This window comes from Pholis gunnellus (assembly GCF_910591455.1).
Source record: "Pholis gunnellus genome assembly, chromosome: 7".
Taxonomy (NCBI): Eukaryota; Metazoa; Chordata; class Actinopteri; order Perciformes; family Pholidae; genus Pholis; species Pholis gunnellus.
Genome location: NC_136533.1, coordinates 9,689,318 through 9,712,997, shown reverse-complemented (window position 1 = coordinate 9,712,997; position 23,680 = coordinate 9,689,318). Strand labels below are relative to the sequence as shown.

At 40.4% G+C, this 23,680-nt stretch overlaps 1 protein-coding gene across 1 annotated transcript; it reads left to right on the top strand.

The window, feature by feature from the left end:
• Positions 1-5,008: 5,008 nt before the first annotated feature.
• lmo2 (LIM domain only 2 (rhombotin-like 1)) lies at positions 5,009-8,757 on the top strand. The gene is made up of 3 exons (XM_079162522.1): positions 5,009-5,471; positions 6,384-6,599; positions 7,511-8,757. Exons 1-3 carry the CDS (start codon positions 5,431-5,433, stop codon positions 7,734-7,736), a joined length of 483 nt encoding a protein of 160 aa, XP_079018648.1. The 5' UTR covers positions 5,009-5,430; the 3' UTR covers positions 7,737-8,757.
• The last annotated feature ends 14,923 nt before the right edge of the window (positions 8,758-23,680 follow it).

The following is a 23,680-nucleotide window of genomic DNA, read 5'->3' as shown; positions in this document are numbered from 1 at the left end:
GAGTCTAAAAGTTATTTTGAGTCACCCTAAGTCAGCCAGACCTGTCCAGATAATTTTGTAAAACAAATGTAATACATCTGTAAATGGAATAAAACAATACCTCTTTAGTTCATTCATATTCAGTTTAATTATGCTCAGAAATTGTCTGTATGGTTGGTTACAATTGTTTTTCCATAAAATAACAAGTTAACCTTTTTGTTCATCAGGAGAGTTATTGAACACTCCTTGTCCTGTGCTGACCATGTGGTCTGTCCCTTATGGAGAAATGTATCCATGTGTTCTTAATCCAGATGGATGTAACATTCACTATTGAAAGATTATTCTCCCAAGGTTGCTAGTTTAAATTCGCACACCTGTATGAGAGAAGTGCACAAAAATATGTTGCTGAAATCTTGATGTACAGTATTTTCTAATATGTTGTTTATATCTAGAACATATCAAAGAAATGTCAATCTGCCAGTTTTACAACCACAAATCCATCTGCATCTCATGCATCCCTGTTGTCCTGTCTCCAAGTAGACAAACTCCCGAAAAATAAAAGGAAATAATTTAAAGATGCAATTCTAATCCCATCCTGTGAATTCATAACCATATAATTATCTGTGCAAACACCTAAGTCAATGTAAAGTCTCAAATGAACAGCTGGTTCCAGACATCGGGCCAATGCTGCTATCTGTACTGCCACCTTAAACCAATAGGTGTCAGTAAAGCTCGCAGTATGTTCAACAACAAAAATTGATGCAGTGAAATTGATTAGAGAAAATGTTCAGTTTATGTGCATCCTCTGACTCTGAATTATGTAGACTTACAATCCTTTTCTAATGAATTGACTGACAAATATACTATTAAGAGACCAAAACATTTGCTTACTTCTACATACATGGAATAAATGCTGAAAACAAGGGAACACTTTTTGGTATCTAACATTTCCAATATATTTGGGGCTGCATTTATATTTTTCTGTTTTTGCTTTATCAGGGTTTTAAGGGGAGCACACTGACCGGAAGAATGTGAATCCAGCTTTCTTTTGTTTTGCCAAATACAGGAAGCAGTTAACATGGCAGCACAGCTTTTTGATTGCACTGTTCCACTGAAAGTGTTTTCTTTTTGGGATAATACTGATAATAGGAGGATCCCGAGGGTAAGCGATGCTCCCTTTCAACGAGTGACTCATTTCCGCAGCCTGCTGTATTTCAATCAAACAACAACACTGTCTACCGGCCATTTTCTAAAAGAATTCCAGGGTGTTTCCCCGTCTGACCTCTGATCTGTACACCTTGACATTTTAAAACTTACAATGAATCTCACAGTAATTTAAACCCATGTGGAAACAGTGAACAATAAAACATCTCCACTTCAGTAGACCTGTGACCGTTTAGGAGGAGGGCTTTGAAACAGTTGCCAATTATCTCTTCACTTCAGATTAGGCAGGAAGTGGTCGGCTTTGCTATTGCGGTTCCAGAGTTCGTGCTATCAGAGTGTCAACAGCACATTCACGATGCCTTTATTTCAGGAAATGGGTCTGCAAGTTTCTGTCCAGATAGTCCATGATGTATAGATAACCATCTTTGTTCCATTACTAATTAATAGATCTATTTGAATCTCTAATGATTCAGCAAGATGGTAGATAAAGGCTGCATATCCTGCATCAGCCTTGCTATGCTTTGCTATTTAGTAGAGTACTTGTGACTTGTAGTAATTCACATTATTTGCTGAATGATGGAAGAAATAGCTGTTGAGTAGAATTCAGCTGTTTGCTTAGTGCTGACACTCATTTTCCAGCTGCCCCTCGAATTCCACACTGCTTTCAACTCCATAATGCTCTCAGTACCAAACAGGCAAAACAGGAAGCTGGACATGAGTGACACCACTTCCCAAAAGGTCGTCTACATTCTTAACTGTTTGCGCCCCAAACTCCACTATAGTAATAAAAGCAGAAAGAAAGATTGCCTGTTTTGGCCATGACATAAAATGAATTTTTAAATATTTACAAATCTTATTTCAATAATTCAAATTTAGACATGAAGCTTGCGCTCTCATTCTGGTGACATTTAGGAAGCCTGAAGACACAGACGAGGGTTTTATCGCCGAATGACAACAAGCTAGTTTTTATGGTAAGCTGTGTTACTCCTATCATACTGAACCATCTGGAGTCAACCTGTCTATCGGGGAAACCATGTGAGAGGTACCATCATGCAAGGGTGTGTGTGTGTGTGTGTGTTGGGGGGGGGGCAAAGTGCACCAACCCCCCAGGAAAGCTTCATTTGTACATGCCAGTTGCACATCCTCTGGGCTTCCTCAGTCAACCCCACAGGAAGAAGTGGATGACTTGGGTGTCATATCAGTACTGACTTTCTCTTCTCTTGTTTCTCGACATTTTGTGCAAACAAACACTGTACAAACCCACTCAACTTTATTTTAAATTCCTGCTGATGCCAAGGATTCTATTGAATTTTCAAAGAAAAAAGTATGCTAAAGACATGGGGAGAGATTTTGAAGAATTAACCTAAAATCTCAATTTGTAAACCAACATGGATTAGATGTCCTTAAAGTGCTAATAAAACATGCTGGAAGGGCAACATTTCCATGACTAGTGCAAATTCTTTGGGTGGAGGAACAGTGTGATATGGAGAGCTGATCAGCTGCTGAGTGGACCTTGTGGTGACATTGTTTTTATCAGCTACCTTGAAGTTAAAGGGGTGATTTTAAGAGTGTGGACATTTGTATTTATAAGAAGGAAGCCATCATAGCTTTTGCACCGAGTTGTTTTGTTGTACAAAGACATTATGCGAAATTTTTCATTTGAAGGACAATTTAGTGATAATTCAGAGTTTTATCTCTGTCAAGCTGCTCTGCTTTCTGTGTAGCTGGCAGAACACAGTGCCATGCTCACCTTGCTCCTGGGCCCACTCAGTTTGGTATCTATCCAGTGAGCCTACACAGTCCAACAACTGCCCAAGGGTGCATTCAGGCTGAATTTAGAGTTTGCCTGCAATCTTCCTCTGTTGCATCTGGCTGAGGAGCTGACTGTGGTTACTGGAGTTGAGGTGCTTTATCTCCTGGCCCAGTCCAACTGCTGTTTGTGTCCCTCCCTCCTGCAGGCAGCCCCGAGGCTTTGGCAGCAGATAAGAGGAAGAGCCCACAGCATGCTCTGGTTTGAAAAAGGAAAGGCCGCGAGGACACCAACTATGTAGAAATATCATTCCATTCATTTCTCAGAGACGACTTTCAAAACAGCTTATTTCGGGGGTATTTCTGCAGTTGTCAAGTCTGTCGGTCTATCTTGTGATCCAAGAGTTATGTAAAGAAGACAAACTCATAAAAGGAGAAAAAATAAAAGAATAGGAAACTATAGAATTCATTAACTGTATTTTATCTTACACCATTTTAACCGTACTGGAAAGTACATTTACTCAAGAGCTGTACAAGCTATACTATTACTTTAAGTATATCCTTTTTATTTACTTTCTCCCTCCACTCAACTACATCAGAGGGAAATATTGTACTTTTTACTACATTCATCTGAAAACTGTAGTTACTGGTTAAATAGCAGATTATGAATTCACACACAACACTTTCGAAATGTTCTTGCTTCAACCACACAACCCATAATATACATAACATGACAACTGCCGATTGTGCACAAGGGCACTTTCACTTTTGATATGTTAGGTATATTTAAGTGACAACACGATCTTAACGAAGAAACAGATGATAAACCCTTTTCTTGACAAACAACACTCTTAATTGTGCTATTCATATGTGATATCATTTGTAATGTGATTGCTGTTTTCTCTGCATCTGCTTGTCATTTCATGATGTGATGACATGTTTATTTCGTGTGTTGTATATACAAATAAAACAGGTATTTTTTCTATTTCCGCCCTGATGAGATTGAAGTCAGAGTTTTAAAACAATATGCATGACTAAACATGACTGTATTAAAAAGAATACAAAGACAGTGTAGGCTAAAAATACACATTACCAGAAAGATTAACTTAAAATATCAAAAGTAAAAGTATACTCAATGTAGAATCACCTTTACTAGACATAAATTATGAGCCTTTAAGGTTGAAAGGTGATGTTTCTTCAATCTTTTGTGCACACAAGTTATTTTCCTATTATTAGATTAAATATAATAAGGCTTTTGGGGACTTCAGGGTCTTTCCTGTTAGTTTTGTTGTGGGACAAGTAACGACTTGATGACCTTTATAAATCCCAACTCCACACAACTCCAACCTGAATACATCTAATCAGCTACACAATACACCACCTTTTAAAGTCAATCATATGTTTTGTTTTCTAAAATCAATATATTTATTTGTAAAAAAAAATACTAATATTAACTTTCAAGTTAGGAAAATATACACATATTATATTTTACATTTCCTTCTGAAATGTAGTGAAGTAGTATAAATAGCAAGGTACCACTACCTCAGAATTGTACTGAAGTACTTCTTGAGTAAATGTGCTTTCCACCACTGTTAATGACTTGCCAGCCAGAGATTTTTCAAAACCTGTTAACCTAAAAGTTGTTCTAGTTAATGTCTTATAACTGATCTATAAAACAACAGTACATTACTTATTAACCCTCGATAAAGTCATTAAAAACGTTAGTCCTTTACAACGGATAAAATCCTAAGAACAGAAAGTAATACTGGGTATATTTGTAACTTATGTTCTACAATGGAAGTAATGAGACGCACTGTACCTAGAAACTACACAAGGCACGTACTAATGATATCATTCCACTCGTTATCTTTTGTCCTATCGGCACTTTGGTGAAGCAAAGCATGTAACGACCTCATTAGTCTCAGTCACGACCCTAAAACTCCCCGCCTGACAGAGCGGGCTGTGTTCAGTGTTTAGCTGTCGCTTTAAGACCGATTTCCCCCCATTGTCAAACAGTCGTGAGCAGGAAGAGGGAAACGAAAGCAGAGACGGAGAGGGGGGCCCGACGTATTTAAACACGATGCTGCTGCTGCCGCACAATAACGGTGACCGTGGCTTCATACGGAGGAGCGCGTCTGCAGCCCGCTCACTTAAAAAAAGACCCACGGACTCGGAGATCCCCGCAAGTGTGGATCGGATTGATGGTGCTTTAATTTAAAGAACGGACGGTCCGCAAAGTCGCTGCAGGATGATACAATACACTTGAGAGACATGAAAGTGTCACCGCGGGTTATTGCCTCAGGAAATGGTGACAGTGTCCTCCATCATCAGCGTAGCTGCTTAGAGCGAAATTGTCTTGTGTTGCGGCCATTTCCACGGGACTCAATTGCCAATTAATTGAACGCACAACAAGCCTCAAGCCGGCGTCTCGGAGGCTGTGGGAGCAGGTGCAGCGTGTCGTGGCTTCGGGGTGCCCGCAGGCAGCTTCACAGGTAGCCGCTGAAACCTTATCTGGATCCCGGCTGGACATCATTAGACATGACATCCACTATAGAGAGGAAGACGCTGGAAGCAAATGAGTAAGTAGCTTATTGGTGTATATAAACTGGCAGATGTATTTCTGATATGTTAGGGCAAAAAAACAAGGACGCCTTATCTGACAGCCAGACTCGCGTACAATAACTGCATATGGCTGATAGCATGGAGGTCAGGAATCTCCTGCTGATAAGCAAGAAAAATGATGTCGTTCATGTCCAAGGGCAGAATGTTAAATGTGTAAGGGAGGAAAGATAGCTCTTGGCAAGAAAAAGTTCAGTGTTTCCCAGAACAAGATTCCTAAAGGTAGGCTACGATACTCTGCAGGCTAAATAAATCGAAATAAAATTATTTCACAGTTTATTTTATCTACATTGTCTTAGGCAAAAAGGCCTATAAGAGGTATTTCCACCTCAAAAGCAGCTTCCCGCTACCTGATCAGTAACACACTTTAAAACTGTACTTTAAATTCTAGTGGAATAATTTAATAATAGATTTGTCAGGCCTTGAGATGATGCACAAGAGATAGACACTATTTACATATGGTGTAGCCACAACAACTTTAAGGGTTTGGTTTCAATGAAGAGTTGGAACAATCCGATACAGAACATATGAATAAGATGATTATAACAACCTTAACGCTTCCTGTTGGGAAAGATAATGGGAAAATGTGTGGCTACAGTTCTGTACTTAACAATATCCAATGGCTCCCTCAGGTGGACAGCATCAAACTGCAAATGTACAAGTTACTTAGGATGGACAATTAAGAATCAGTGGACTAATAAATGGCGAATCCAGATCATGTTTGGGCTTCGAGCTGAAAATATGACCAGATTAACAAATATTTGAAATCATATTCTAATGTAGGTTTCCAGGTAATTAAATAAATTGAGGAAACAATCATTTGGTGTATCTCTGGTATATTTGATTTCTTATTAGTCTTCTTTCTCATGCAGGGAGCCAGTGGATGAGGTCCTCCAGATGCCACCGTCTCTGCTGACGTGCGGCGGGTGTCAGCAGAGCATTGGTGACAGATTCTTCCTAAAGGCCATCGAGCAGTACTGGCACGAGGACTGCCTGAGCTGCGACCTGTGTGGCTGTCGACTCGGGGAGGTGGGCCGACGGCTCTACTACAAGCTGGGAAGAAAGTTGTGTCGGAGAGACTACCTCAGGTTGGTCCGATGGTGTCGTAACATCATGATTGAATCGAGCACTTTGTTAGTTAGCGAGACATATACGTGTAAACGTCTGTGCAGCCAAACGCCTGGTACATAAAAACACATCAATGTGCCACATTGCTGCGCTGGGTGACATGTTTCTTCATTACAGAGAACATTATGCACTTCAGTTTATATTTAAGTCAATCCGACATACACTGCGCTGCGATTTACAGCTTCAGTATAAGTGAGCTTGGGGCTATGGGTGCATTGTTTGTTTAGGTGTTTTCAAGCGTTTTTTTGACAATAACAGAAATTTAAAATAATAAAGAAGTGTTGGAAACACTCAAAATCTGACAGACACCATTTTATCATATGTTGTTTATTAATTGTTTAATGAGTGCATTGTTATACATATATATAAGGGACATGGGGAAACAGCTTGGCCCTGTATCTGGATTTGTTTTCCTCCTTCTTGCTGGACAGTTTGACTTTATAGTCTGCAGGAAAATGCAAAGGCAAATGAGCAGTGGAGATTGAAGTTATGCTAGAGCTTGCTTTGGGGAGCATGTGTTGTTTATGCGTCAGGAACAGGCTGGATTACTAACGAGGCAAAGTGGGCAACAACCGCAGGGCTGGAAATTAGTTGTTTGCAGGAATGTATACATTGTGCATTATAGCCTAATCCTGTGACCCGGTCTTGCTGTATGTCAAAATGTTTAAGATGTTTTATTATTTTTGTTAATATTGTGCCTATTGTGTTTAATCAAGCGACCACAAACTGGATCACAGAAACCCTGAGGTCAGGTAGTGTTATTCTAGAATAGGTACAAGGCCAAGGGAAATAGAGACTCAAGAGATTCTTTAAAGTTTCATGCTTTCCTTGTATGTCTCAGTATTATGCTGATATCTTCTCATCCATTCAGGCTTTTCGGTCAGGACGGTCTATGTGCTTCCTGTGAGAAGAGGATTCGAGCATTTGAGATGACGATGCGCGTGCGGGACAAGGTTTACCATCTGGAGTGCTTCAAGTGTGCCGCCTGCCAGAAGCACTTCTGCGTGGGTGACCGCTACCTGCTCATCAACTCAGACATTGTGTGCGAGCAGGACATCTTTGAATGGACCAAACTCAACAATAACAACATGGTTTAGCAGAATGAAAGGTGTCACCCTGCCTTTTCCCACTGGCTTCAAAGGGAATGAACCATTGATAAACTAGACTTTTTGCAGCCTGCAGGCGTTATAATGCATCTGACATTCATATGAAATTATTTTAACACAGAAATGAGAGGCTGCATCTCTGCATTGCTCCCTGCTGGAGACGAATGAAGACTGCACCAGCAATAACAGAAAGCTTTTCATCATAGGCTTCATCCTTAAATGCGAAGAAAAAAAGCTTGAATACTGGCAATACTTAAACATGCAATAATAGTTGTTTGTTATACACTGGAATTTTAGATCTTTAGCAATGAACACAACTTAAGTCTTTGTCAAGTTTCTTTTAGTCAAACACTGTTTCATCCCCTCAAAGTCATCTGTTCAATGTGTGTTCAAAGTTTGTCAATGAGAATTTCAGTAAGGTTTTATTTTATGGTTAGTAATTTCCTGAGAAATTCCTGGGAAGAACTATGTGACTTTGTATTTATTAATTATAGTGAAAATAAAAGCTTCGTTAAAGGAGTTTCTCCATCTAAAATCCAAGTAGATATTCATTCATTATTTGAAGCTTAAATTCTCCATTTATGTTGAATTATATGTTTGCCTGCGGACACATTTCACGTTTTGGATGTCTAGCTAACCTGCTGGACTGACTGTATCTAAATTACAGTGTTAATTAATCGGAAAACAGAATTATTTATAAAAGATTATAATTCACTAGGAATTTACAGACAGAAATTGTTACCAAAAATGTTACGACATGTTCAAGTTATAGATGCAAAGTCCATATTGAAAAATCCTGATCAGAATGATTGTGCTGTATTACCAGGTTGAACTGGTGGCGCCCTCTAGTGATCGAGGGATTCCATGCAATACTAATTTTACTGACTTTGGAGCTGTGTGTCTTTTGTAACTGTTACACCTCTTTGGACATGCACCCACGACTTTTGGGACATTTACTATTAAATAAATTTCGATTTAGAGAAACACAGTTAATCTTTGGCGTGAGTGTCTTTCTGGGAGTTACAGATAAACCTGAAATCCAGGCATTAAAAGGAATAATGTTATCCACAAGAGGTCACTAAAAGATCTATAAATTCCAACCATTCAATTATTATTTGAATGAGTTATCAGGGTTGTTTTGGCCATGGTTAGTGAGAGCTGCTGAATATTATTCTGTTAATTATTGCAAATCTATTATGGGATGCAGCTTTTTCTCATTATAAATTCTCCTGGCAGGGCAAGAAGAGAGTGAATAGAGAGAGAAACAAAAGAAATTGATGTTAATGAAGTCATGATGTTTTGGGCTGTAACATTCACTGTCTCTGCATTCCCTCATTGCTGTCTGTCTTCAAAGCTGGTGTCCCTCAGTAGTGTTCTCTTCATGTCTGCCAGCTGTCAACTCGCTCTGAGCTGGCCACAAGTCGTGCTCCTGCAGTGCCATCGCACAACCTCCTGCCATCCCCAGTTATCTTTACAGACATAAATTCAATAATTGAAACCATGAATTGCTATTGCGTATGAGGTTGGAAGCGAAGGCGCCTGACCACACCGTATTAGCGGCTGAGAGAATCAGCCTTTACTGGCGTTATAAAGTGGGTGAAGAATGTGATAGGGAATGAATTTGCAACAAAGAGAAAGGAGAAAAGGAGGAGAGGAGGGTAAGATAGCAGCGCACAGAAGCGCCAGGATGATGCCTTTAGCGTGCCTGACAGTAGTTTATTCATAGGCGAGGGAGGAGTGAAGAGCAGAGTTAAAAACCCACCCAGGCTGACATGACGCTTATGCTGAAAGAGATACTTGTAGGGAAACTAACAAGTTTTCCCACAATAGAGATTATAATATAGGCGCACAGAGGGATGCCGGGCCTTTGCTCTTTTGGAGGTCTGCAGATTGCCAGTGTGGTATTAAGTAATGCTAGAGGAATGGCTGCATGGTGGTCTCAACAACAAATCAGCTCCATATTGAACACCAGGCTTAAGATATGTGTAGATAAATAACATAGTAACTACATATTGGAAGCAGCTCAGTAAACTACATTGTGCTTTGTTGACGTTACCTTTATTTCCTCTTTGTTTGGGGTTTCACAAACCACAACACTGCGTATAAAAATAAAAATGATGAATATTGCAAAACCTGCAAATTTCTTTCCTTCAAATACTTTTTTCTTCTTAATGCATTAAAACCCAATATTCAAAAAAAGGTTACTTTGAAGGTAACTTTGGTAACTTTGAAGGTGACCAAATACAGAAATGACGATAAAGCATTTTTATTACACCAAATAAACTATTAATAATAAACTATTTCCTGTTCTGTTTGTTATTCAGGCAAAGTATGAACAAATATCTATTCTTTTTGTTTGTGGAAAAAGTAATTTACAGACAAAGAAATATGGGTCATCCTATAGTGATATTGTTTTGAGGCCAGTTAACTCTTGTTCCCTGTTATACCAAACTGTTATACTGTATAATGCCAATAACAGACATCCCAGTAGCATTGTATATAACCCATTTTGGCTGAACTAGCAGCGTGGCTCTATGGATGACAATGTCGATCTATTGGTCGGTCGGTCCACCACTTTGGTCCATTAAAATATTCAACAGCTGAAACATCTTAAATATCTCAACAACAAATGCATGGACAAGATGACATTTTGATCACCAACAGGTTGACACTTTTGACAAGTTGACAAGTGTCAGATGGATCTCCACAAAATCAGAGATACTCATGGTGGATGAACCCTATAATGAACCGTAATGGTGAGTCCACTGAATCCTTTGAAAGCTTTGGTGACCCCTTAACTTCTCATCTAGGGCCATCATCTGGGTAAACTTTTAATTTGTCCAATACTTTGGTTTACAACCAAATAACTGCAAAATATTTACATTCCAATCAGCCTCAGCTGTATTTGGTGGTTACTGTTAAATAACAAAAGTTTATAACTGAGATGTGTTAGCATGTAGTTCAAAGCACCGTATACAGCCTCACACAGAGCTTCTAGCATGACTGTAGACTCTTTTTTACATCGGTGGTCTCTTGGACCTCAAACAGAAGTAAAGCACCTCTTTCTGGAAGCAAGTCTTCTACAAGTAGGAAAAGTTATTAAAGATCAATCTGATAAAACAACTTTAAGTATCTTTTTTAAGATGTCAAGTAAAGCTGGGAGTCCCAAACAGAACTTGAGGTTTAAAGGAGGATGTTGTCTTTATCTGGGGCTCTCTTTCTACAAAGAGTTCACTGAGTTTAATGAGACTTTGAGAGAGTTGAGGGGATGCCAGGTCTCATCTCACGACATTGACACACACAACACACCGGTCTACAGAGACCCACAGCATCGGCCAAGCGGCCTGCGTTGCATCGGCTAGCTCTCCTCTGTTGCCCTGCAGGCTGAGCTTTGCCAGAGCACTGCCCTGACTTGCACAGCAGCCTCAGCAGGACTCAATAAAGCCCTGTGCCTCTTGTGTCATCCCTACCAGCTGTACACAAGGCCGGGAGTGTAGTGCTGTGTTTGTGTGCCGAGGGAGGCCTGTTTCATCTCCAGCGCCCTTGTCACAGCAGTCCCGTACGGGTAAACCTAAAAACATCCAGCTGTGGGCATGGAAACCAAGGAGACTTTCTGAGGATGAAACCACAACTGCTGCAGCTTGTTTTTATCAAACTGCTCACCCCACTGAAACAACCATAATGCATCGACCTCACTCTGCTGCAGTGTGCAGTGTGAACAGCAGATGGCACTTCTGGTCCAGGTGGACGGGAAAAAGCACACAGAGAAAATAAAGTCTGTATCTGTGCATGTGTAAAATAACTGACAGGCCGATTAAGGGAAAGCTGGTTTTCGAACTGATGCCAGTTCAAGAAAAGATTAATTAGAATTGAACTGAAAGTGACGAGCCATATTCAAAGCACTACAGACATGACCGTGAGAGTTCAACGACACCTACAAAGGAAGATGTGGTTGGACAATTATCTGCAGCACCAAGGTGATTAATCACAGCGTGGCCTGTCAATGTCAAACCCATCTGACAAAATGAGTCAAGTGCTATTGATCATGCCCGCTTTGGGTTTTACTTGCACTCACACATTATCAGATGGAGCTAATTGGGAACATATTCAGTCTGTGGTCCTGAGAGATGTGTCTGTCAGGAGTCACATTCCTGCTCCGATCCTCTGATAGCCCGTAGCGCCTGCAGTCTGGATGGAGGACAGGCTGTGGGAGTAGAGTTTTGGGGGTTGGGGGGGGGGGGCAGCACATTCAGAGGTGGATTGGTGAGTAATAAGTGTGCATCCTTTAGCCCACACCGGGCTTGTCCTCTGACTGGATTAAATATGTGCTGAGGATTTATTATGTAGGAGACCTCTGGGGCCTCAGAAAAACTCCATCTCAACATTTCTGTCCCCTTATATTTTCTCTCTTATAACCTCACAGAATATTTCCCTCCTTCTTTCATCTACCTTCCCATCAGCCTTGTGTATAGATGTGTGATGTGATTCTGTGATTATTATTATTATGTTTACTGCTTCAGCCTGGATGCCTGCAGGCTTTAATGTCAAACAGAGAGGCAGAGGGACTGGAGCACAGTGGGGAAGGACGTATTTAAATCTTCCACTAAAACAAAAGTAGCAAAGTAGAAATACTCATGTTTGTCAGAGCCTTTGATGTATTGATTGCTATCATGATGTAAAGAGAATTTCAACAAATATAATTTAAAAAAAAATCTGTTTTCAAAGTATGAAATATAAAAGTACTCAATGCAGGAAAAGCTCCCTGTTTGAGTCAATCTATTATATATAATACTATTTAATTAGTATTAATGATGCATTCATGTATAATCTAAATGCAGCATATTTTATAAGATCAAACATGCTTTGTATTTAAAATCTTAATTTGTAGTAACTATATCTTTCAGATACATAGGTGAAAAATATAATACTCACTCCCAAACTGTAGTGGACTGGAAATGTAATGTAGAATGAGTGGGAATACTACATTTTGGGAGGTATGCTTATTTGCACTCTTACTGAGAGTTAGATGAGAAGATTGATACCACTCTCTGCAAGCATGAGGCTACTGCCAGCAGTTGGTTATCTTAGCTTAGCTTAGCACAAACTTAAAACAGGGGGAAACAGCTGGTCTGGCTGGGACCAGTAACTTCCTGAGACTCTGCTGATTGCCTGGCCCCAACATCGTCCATGGTATAGGTGCATCTTTTGTTATCGTCGGACAGAGGCAGGCTAACTGTTTCCCTTTGTTTACAGCCTTTTTGCTAAGCTAAGCTAAGCTAACTGGCTGTTGGCTGTAGCTTCATATTCACTGTAACATGAGATTGCTACCTCTCCTCTTCTCATCCGACTCTCTGTAAGAATGTGAAAAGGCAAATTTCCCAAGATGTCCCTTTGTTACATTCCACCACTGCTGAGGCGGTTTGTCTTAACACATGCATACACTGACACACTATTGCATTTATCACAGCTGAAATTCTTTAGATCTGCAAAAATATGCGATACAAGTGTAGTAAATCAGTTTTGAGACAATCTAGCGGGTGTTTTTTTACATATGTTTCTTTGGCCATACACCTCATCCACCCCCCCTGAAATGATCCCCACATGTTGAGCAGTGTTCCTGGCTTCTGATGAACCAGCTACATAGCACACGAGGCTCTGTCCTAAGGCCTGCATCAAACATGCTTCCCTTATGGTATGGGTGGGGTGTTGGGTGAACCATTTTTTTTTCTTAAACTGACTGACACGGGCAAGCAGCAATATTGCAGAATAATAACTGCTGCATGTCAAGACCACATAGCGTGGTTTAGAAACTGCAATAATGGGTATTATGTGTTTTATAACTGCAAAACCACTGACTAGTTGTACTTTCATGGATGAATAGTCAAGAAAATGAACTAACATGAAACCTAAAAACATTCTTGCGTGTTCGGTATGACCATGAGTGAGTGGATAAGGTGTTACGGGTCCAAGGTGAACTTTGTCTGTGCTGCAAGCAGAGAGAGCTTCTCGTTATAAAGAGTAAACCTGTCCTCTTGAGTAGAAAAATGGTTATCATGTGTGAGTATTTCTAATTTACATCTGAATAAGTAAGCTATTTCCGTTAACAATTTAGTGATTGATTCTTCTTTTTATGCAGCCAACAATTCATCCATCTTCTCATTAAAACACAACACTATCATATATATCTTATTTTATCCAGACACATGTCGGGGACCACATCAATTTAGACCTGCTTTATTTAGATGAGCATAAAAAAAACTCCTGGTATGAATCTAAACCTGACTTCTACCTCCTTCTCATCAGACATCAGTAAAAAGCCAGACCGTTACCGGCAAGCAGACCGTGGCAGTGTATTTCTCTTTCAAGCAATCAGTGATGGAAACTCCAATTAAGGTGGTGGAAAAAGGTGGCTACTGCTTTTAAAAAATCTGTGCAGATGTGCAGGTAAGTGACCATGCGGCAAACTTGTGGCTACACAGCGTCGGGCTATGTGCAATTTCCGTCTCTAATTGGACTTCCCATGCAATGCCTGCTTCCAATCATTGCAGAGAGCCAGCGCAGCAGGCACACTGGCAGGATGGTGGACCACAGTTGGACGGACCATGAAGAACTTCAGGACAGAAAATTGACTGGGCAGGGATTTTAAATAACACATTTACAGACTTTGTATGGCTGTTGTAAGTAATGGAAGAAGTAAAAATACTCCAAGAGAGCATCACTTTATTAATGTTGTAGCTGGTCGAGATGTGGCCAATTTTAACTTTAACCTTGGTAGGTTCATGCATCATCTATTTCATGTGAAACGATGAGTCGATTAACTTCAAGCTAAAATGCCAGACTTTTGATGGGTCTGGGTTCTCAAATCTGACAATTTTAGTTTTCTTTGGTCTGAATATTAGACATTTGGTGACGTCACCCTGTGATCTGGGAATTAATTACTAAATCAAGAAATTCATCAGAAGATCAATCATTTATGAAAATAATTGTTAGTTGTATAGCCTTAAAGCTGATAACATATAACAAAAGTAAGTAGTAACCAAATAAATTAAGTGGAAGAAAAGGTGCAACATTTCACTCTGAAATAAAGTGGAGTAGAAGTGTAAAGCACACAAAGGACATTACCTCAAAACTGTCTATGATTTAAAAAGACACTTTCTCAAACTGTTGGAGCACAGCAGGGAGTTGCCACCCACCACAACATTTGAGCTTCATCGATTCTCTACACCTGTTGTTCCAAATCTTCCCTTAATGCTTAAATCCTGGCAATGCCATCCTTAGTTAAGAATTTCTCTTTTCCCTTGGATTTCCTCCCTTTCAGAATTGCTTCACCTGGAACCAATCTGTAACACAATCAAAGTGTCCTAACATGAAAGCTCAGTTCCTTCCTTTGATAGTCCATTTCTCTCCACACTTCTTCTTTTCTCTGGTAGCTCAAGCAACCATGTCTGGAAAAAATTCAGCTTAAAATAGAGACTCAGTCACTAAGCATTATGCAAATTTCCTTGAAACAATTCCCTGGTGCTCTGCCTTTAGCAGACAATAGAATGGGCCCTTTGTCTAAAAATAAGCTGTGCATAATGAAAACTAAGTGCCTGGCTTGTTGAGAAACTGAGAACACTGTTGCGAGGGCCTTGAAAATTTTGAGTTAATAAAATATAACTAGGAGGAAGAATAACTTGGTTATATAAAATGGCCATTCAAGTGTAATTTAGTATAATCTGACGGCTTCAGAGAGAGACAGTTTTTGATGAAATAAGAAGCGTGAAATGTGGAAAAGAAGAATGTAACATCACTTTTTTTTAAAAGCTTACTGTGTGTCCTCATCATTGGCTTGGAGTCATCCATCCAAAGCGTTGATTGCAGCTTCTGGATGAGTTGATGCTTACAGTTTGTATGCTGCATGCTCATCAGTCATCCCTCTCGGCTTCAGAGTGTGTCCAGGATCGCAGGGTGATTAAACTCTAATAGCAGCCTTTTGAGAAGTCCGGGGGGATTTACTCCTGAGTCAACATGCCAGACCCCATTTCCTCCTCACTCACTGCTGCCTCTCAACACCCAAACGGCTGCAGCCACAGTAGATCTCCACATGGAACTTGTATAGATTGAGAAAACCTTGGAAGTGACCCTGCATGAGGCCTTAGACATACACAGGGAACTATGCCAATATGACTCATTTCTCCAAATAATGTGTAATTTACTTAAAATTAAACATGTGAATAATTGTTTTTTTGTTTGGTTATCATGATAAATACAGATACATATTTCTACCAGAAGTAATTTCACACAATAATGTTTTATGATGCTTGAATATATGCAATACATTTATTTATGTAAACTACAGTTTAAGTCCTTCTCGATTCATGGACGCCAGTGAAGACAGTCGAGCCTCCCCAGTTGTATTTCTTGAATACGTTTTAATACGTTTGAGGGCTGAAAACATCTGCTCCACAGAGGCAGCAGATATTGGGATTGTCACCGCCCAACATGTCACGCTAGCCCACTGACCAATCACGTATGGCTAGGCCAGCTAGCAGGCTCGGACACGTCAAAGAATACGCCCAACATGTCAAACTAAAGATATGATTGGTTGAACACTATGGCAATCAACAATATTGTCCCCATTCACTTCAACTGCACATGGATTCACTTGTGAGTCTGCAGGCCTCGGGCCTCTCTTCTTATCTAGAGACACAGAGGTGAAATCTGATTGGATAAAAGCTCTACTTAAAACAAGCTGCACTGGAAGCAGAGCAACTGAGGAAGACAGTAGCTGTGCAATGAGAAAATAAGATAATGGGAAAAATATTTTTATAAATTATAATACATGTAGTGTATTTAAGAAAAAATATTAAATTATAAAATAGCTATAACTTTGTGATTCTGTTTAGGCCAGCAGAGAAGGCTTTGCAGGCCCTGACTGCCCACCACTGCATTTAGGTGATCCAGTTTCAGAATTGCGCGTACTCACTCACCGACCACTGACATACTGGTACACTTATTTACACTTGTGCATTTCTTGCTTTGACAACTCAAAATGCCTGCCTTGAAAAGAGACCAATACCCCAAAAGTCTTGTTTCTTCATTTGATTTCTCGACTGAGAGTGACACTCCGTTAAAGCTACTGTGGCGCAACTTCCATTTTGTGTTGATTTTGGCAGTCCCTCTTAAGTAATTAGTACATTTTTCATATTAATTAAAATATGAAGATTTGCTGGACGTAGAAATTGTGAAAACACTTGTACTCCCCTTCCATTCACAAACTACATTTAGCATGTGGTTGGGACCAATGATTTGTTGTCTTTAGAACATGAAAGTCAAAGCTGTTATTCATACGTCGTATAATTGTGTGTTATATAATCCAATGTAGGATGGACCATTTAAATGGAATGACACGAAAATTTGACATTAATTGAATCATCTCATTTTCTTACATGATACATGACCAAATGATGAATCGAGAAAATAATAATCAGATTATCTGATAATGACAATAGTCACTAACTGAAAAAGATATGCACTCACTATACATGCACCTCTACAGATCCTGTTAGGACACCTGTTACCTCCAGAATTGATGGATGGATTCAAGAAAGTGCTAAAAACACTACGTAGGTAAGATGCATAGATTCCTGCTGTTTATGCCAAATGTTACCACATCAACATGATTAATTTGCAACAGATTCCCTTTTACACCCCTCAGTTATTAAATGTTGGTGATCACTTGCTCAGGGCAGCCTGACTGTATTGTTTTTATTTGACAACAGACAGGTTGTCTGCTACTCCAACCCAGACACAATAATCTTCATAATTCTTTGTTCTTCTTTAAACCACTGAGATCTTGTTTGACAACCTTTGAGTTCTCTTCTTAACTCTTCTCACTAACAGGATCATCTTTTCTGATCACATCTTTCTTTGTACAGTCTGGAAACAAAATCTATGTGATTATAAATAAATACATTTGAATAACTCTGTAACTATACGGAAGACGTTTTGGGGAAACGTTGCATATATTTGAGAGATCTGGAACCAACTGATCATGTGAATTTATACTCTATGTGAGCTGTTCTATGAATGAGATGTAGTTACAGAAAAATGCCTGCGTTTGATCCATATGGTGGTGCTTTCCCAAGATGTCCCCAAAAAAATAAGACTGAATAAGACATTTCAGACATCTTGTCTTAAAACTTCCCACGAACAACAACACAGCGCCCGTTATCCAGCGTCCAGTGGCTCAGTGAGACAACGTATGCTGCTTCTCCATGTGACTTTAATTGAGTGATTAGATGTAATTCAATAAGCAATCGAAGGGCAATGCGCGTGAGTTTGAGGCGTAAAGCAAAAGAGCACTTGTGAGTGGAGCCTTTGTCCTTGACCCTCCATCATTGCTGCTACCTTTCAGGCTAAATCACGCGGCCTGATCGGCCTCTGGCCAAAACCCCGTTGTGGACCCCTCCACTCTAATTGTCTATAGGCAATCTTTAGACTGGGATCAACCACACAAAAACATCCCAGTTATTATTTTCTGTAAGCAGCATTACCACAAATCCCTTTGCTGAGATACTCTGAGATACATCAAGTTTGGGAACGTTTGCCATCAGCTAACATAAGCCGATATTCAGTCTTAAGCCATCTTTCACATCGACTTGACTGCTGTCAGCAACTGAAAGAAGAAAGCTTTAAATTAAAAAACATCAGGATTGTGAAATTACTCTGAATTGTGACACAACTTATCCCAGCTTGAAACATTACCCCTGCATGTGGACCCATTAGCCCCCCATTCACACAGCTGTTTACTGTCAATCTGCCACGGCTCATGCAAATTTGGCAGGAAATGGCTGGCATTATAATAAAGAATATGAAAATGGCCCACTCCATAGCTTCATGATGCAGTGAAATAGTTCCATAAATTACTTCAAGTCTGCTAATTCTCAGAGTAAATCAAAGTCCCCAGAGGAGCTGAAGTCTGTGAAATATGGCTCATTACTAAACCAAAGGGACACAAGACCTCAGTGGGATTACAAAGTCAAGGCTGGTTATAAAATACAAAAGAAAATGTTAATCTTAAATCCAGGATTGTAGAAATGTCAGAAAATTCTCGCCACCATTCGAGGAGCTGACTTGTGGAAGCAATCTTGGCAAACGTGTGTGTAGACATTCGTATTATCCAACATGTGTCTTTAATGCTTGGTCAGCCCACTTGCCAACTGTCATAGTGTTAAAGATAGACTACACCCTCTTGGATTGTGCCAAGAAGGCCCATAGATTTACAATAATACCCCACTGCACAACAGTGATCGCAGAGGCCCGCGGGGCAGCCAGAGGCCCTGTTCTCAAGTTATATGTTGTAAAGCTTTGTTACTATAATTGTTACAGACTCCTGGATACAATGGTGACTACTGCAGCTGACTCAGATCGCATCTGAACCCACAAATCACAGTTAAGTCAGCATCACATGCAGGGTGTTTGAATTGGCATAGCGAAGTGGGGCTGTAATCAACGCTCAGACACTAACATCATATCTATGACTGACATACTTATTTGTAATATCATATTCATTCATTACTTTGCTAAATAAAGACAGGACTTCATTGTCTTTTCAAAAAAATCCTACATTATTGATACTGTCAGCATCAGATATTTTTTGTACAGGGTGGTACACTTCAGGGTCTGTGTTTTCAAAATGATAATCAAAACAAAAATATCAAAATAACACTGTGGGCAAACACACAAGAAAATAAATACTGAATAAAACCAGATACATTAGAAACACATTCAAATAAAGTTTGCCATGAGCCATAACTTGGACTTTTAAAAAAAGCTGTACTTCACATTGTTTTATCTTAACAATGGATCAAATGAAGTCGCTTTTAGTGATGATCACACAGACACTCATTATCACTTGACTCTGAAGTTCCCCTCAATATTACGCAGGGGTTTTAGCATCTTTCAGCTCATTGTTTTGGTTTTACAGCCCGCATCTTTACTGTTCTGGTTCACTCTCACAGCTCACATCAATGTAGTTTTCAGCGAAAAAGTTCTGTTAAACCCACTCTGACCAACACCAAACAGCAGACAGAGAAAGTCAGCAACTAGCTGGTGAACACAGTGAAGTATTTAGCAGCCCCAAAACAGAACAAACCAGATTACACACTGCACTGACTTGCAGTTGTGTGTCTCTAACCTTCAAAGGTAAATGGCCAAGCTGTTGGAATATGTTTGCTAACATGTGCCCTTGGGATCCACCCAACACAACCCTGATTAACTTATTCTGGGAGACCTGTAATTTCTCCTAGAGTGTTTTTTCCCCAGACGTTCAGACCACGAGCAAATAAAACAATCAAAGCAACACAAGAGTAGAAGGGGACATGTTGTTTAAAGTGGCAGCGAACGGATGTTGCATTACAGAAATGGAGACACGGGCAAGGCTGTCAACTAACATTGTCCTGTGGTGGTTCTGCAGGGGTGAGTAAGACACAGAGCCATTTGAAAGAGGACAAGGCAGTTGTTCAACAAGTGTTCTCCAAAATTCAGTGCAGGCAGCATGACTCTGATTATAACGCCATGTGAATGGACTTCTTTCTTGTCTCAATGAGGACATTCCAGGCAATTAGGAGGATGAGTACAGCTTTGTTTGTCTCTCGTAGGCGACCTTGTCTGTTGGGTCAGTGACTACCTGGAAGTCGAAGATGCACATGTGATTTATCTGCATGCAGTTCTGCAGTGACACCTTTGCCAAATGGCAGGTGAATAGTCACAATCTGTTTAGCAGGCTTACTATTCACAAGAGGGTTGAATTTACAGCAATTACAATAAATGCTATTGTTAAAGATAAGTCCGTTTTACAAAGAGAAACTTTCATTTATTCATGACATGTCATGTTTATTGGGCCAATGTAGCCTCTAATGTGCATCAGGTCTGGGGGCTTTATGCTCAGCTGCAGAGCCAACCAAAGAGCATAAATAGGAATGTCACTTGGTCAGGATCTTTTCATGGTGCAACCACAAAACCAAATCCCGATATTGCCTCCTGGGACGCTTTTAGTGACACACTCTGGCTCTAACAACGTGAGCAATGGAGTGACAGAGGACAAAAAGAGATAGTAAAAGTAGTGTGTTCCTCAGAGATGAAAAGGGAAAAAGAGTAGTTTGAAGAAAAAGAAGGCAAAAACAAGGAACATAACTGAATGACATATTGTCTGACACAAACACCCCAACATGTCATGGGTCTAATCCTCAGGTGCAAGCAACTGAGGGCAGAGGGCTCTTTAAGTCAGGAGCTACATGGTGACCTCACTTCATCTCCACATCACTAGAAACACATATGTTCAGCCCGACCAGCTAAGCAGAAACACACCAAGTCATGTACTTTTCTTGTAACCACAAAAAAGTCTCACATCTCCTGCTTAGCCATGCTAGCGGCATGGTACATGCTGAAATATTGAACTATTGAATAATTTGCTATGAAATTTTCCACATTCATGGTCCCTATAGACTAGAGGATGATGCCAATATCAGATCAATACCTGCAAACTTAATGACAATTCCATCAGACTTAGATTTGTGTTTCGTGCTAATTTGTATAAGACGACACATTAAGCTACAATAGTGTACATGGTAAACATCCTATCTGCTGAACATCAGCATGTTGACATTGTCATTATGAGCATGCTAGCATGCTGATGTTAGCATTTAGCTTAAAACCCTGTTGTGCCTGCAGCCTCACAGAGCCTCTAGCATGTAAACTCTAGACTAGATTGCCTCAATCAATAACACTCTACATTTTCCATAGTGGAACAAGATGTATAAAAAGTGTTTTGGGGAAAGATGGAAATTCAAATATTTTTTTCCCGCTTTTTTTATCGTGAGACATTTTACGGTTGTACAATGCCACTTTTATATTCCTTGTTTTGAGTTTATTTCATTGATAAAGACATATATGTACACGCATACAAGCATGAAGACATATAGTGTGCATAGATGTGGATATAAAACAAGATAAAAATAGAAGCAAGTTTAGACACAATGTAAACCCAGGGAATCAGATAAAAACATAAAAACAGGTAAACACAATTAAAGCTCAGAGAATAAAAGGTGCATCTTAAAAGCGTTATCAGAGTCTATTGGCCTCCGGCAGGCTGTTCCAGAGCCGAAGAGCCACTACAGAAAAAGCCCTGAGCGGATCTGAGGGGTCGGCTGGTGCTGTGAGAAGTCAGAAGCTCTGAGATATATGTGGTGAGACCATGAAGCGATTTCAGATGAACAGCTAGGAAACACGCTTACAAGGAGAAAAATATAGAACTGATTATGAGGGTAAACTGTCTTGATGCAGGAATGGAAGGAAGTGTAGGTAACCTGGGATGGGTCATGGTAACAATCGGGTCAAGATGGACTCTATCCCTGTGTCCCCCCTCCTCCACGTGGAGGAGGGGGAGTCTGGGTTAGTCAACCAGTCACCCACAGTGTCCTCCTGTTCAACCTCCTTTAAAGCGAGCTCTCTATTGGATTAACGTTGGCCCGAGGGTGAGAGTGGGTAGAGGTAACCTGAACAGAGGGGAAAGGGGGGTCAGCCAACTGTTTCAAGTGAAAGTGGAATTTGGGGGCATCTGTGTTTGTTTGTAATTGGGTGTGTTTGGGGCTGACTCTGACATCCTGCAAAGCCTAAGGGGTAGGGCAGAGGTTAGCCATCGTAGTCCATGTGTACACTGTGCTCATGTCTCATTGACCGCTGCTGTTGAACTTTGAGCATCCTTACTTTTCAAATGTATCAATATCAGATTTGGGTATGATTTTCTTTTCTGACCTGTGAAGCTGCATTTCTGCTCCTCTCGTCCCTCGAGCGACTTATCACAGGCTATTGGGTGTGATGATGTCAGCGCACCGTTGCTGGCAGACATTAAAGGAGCAAACAGGTTTCTGATGACAGCTTCTCTCCTCGCCTCCACGCACAGATTTGATTTTCCAGAGCTGGCCCCCAGATTGATGATACATTCCAGGCTCTGCTCAGCTACTGGCAAGTAAAATGTGGATATCATGCTGACTCTGCATTATGTTAAAATCACATGACTGAGATTTGAATTCAGAAATACATACGATTTTCACACAATATTAAAACATCAAACTGTGTTTTGAAGCAAACCACTGATAACAGATCTCAAGATTTGTTGAAATATTAGTTTGTTTCAAACTCATGTCATGGGATAGCGCAGCGCTCCAGGAACGGCCTCCTATGGCCCACCTCTGAAACTCCTGGGGTGAAAGGTTACTGCTGCGACAGTGCCGGCTCATCTGAGGATCTCTCTTTACCCCAAAAGCAAAACACCCGAGGGCAGAATGGTGGGCTTGTCAGGCCACCCCAACCCGACTCCCCAGGATCCCGGCAGGGAGGCAGAGAACCCAGGATCAGGGCTCCCCCCTGCACAAATACAGACGGGGTCGTGGGTCATCTGGGGAGCTCACACAAAGCTTTCATCCCAGAGAAGCTCATTTCAGGGGAATGTCTTTCCCCATCTAGATAGGAGTCCTCCTTGAGCCCTGTGTGGCTGTGCTGAACCCTGGATCGACAGACATGTTCCCTCAGACCGGTTTGTTTTGTTTTGGTGCTGCATCTCTGCGCACATCGCCTCGCCTGGTCCTGACACCGCTGTGGGAAGATCAGGCTGGGTCAGCACACACATGGTGTTCTGTTACAATCCAAACACTCACTAAAACTGTATCAAACGGAGGCCCGGGTAAAAAAATAATGTTGCCGTATTTTTGGCTATTGAGATAACAGTAGCGGCTGATATACGTAGATTCGCATGCTATAAATAAAGTTTCATTAATTTCAGACATTCAAGCTAAACATGACTTACATATTGTGAGTAGGAGAGACTAAAACTCATAGTATAGTGTAATTATCAGTGTATTCATTTAGTTCAATGTACCAAGTACTTAAGT

Coding starts and splice junctions, on each gene's coding strand:
- lmo2 (XM_079162522.1), top strand. CDS start 5,431: ATGACATCCACTATAGAGAGGAAGACGCTGGAAGCAAATGA. Junction 5,472..6,383: donor AAGACGCTGGAAGCAAATGA/GTAAGTAGCTTA, acceptor TTTCTCATGCAG/GGAGCCAGTGGATGAGGTCC. Junction 6,600..7,510: donor TGTCGGAGAGACTACCTCAG/GTTGGTCCGATG, acceptor TCATCCATTCAG/GCTTTTCGGTCAGGACGGTC.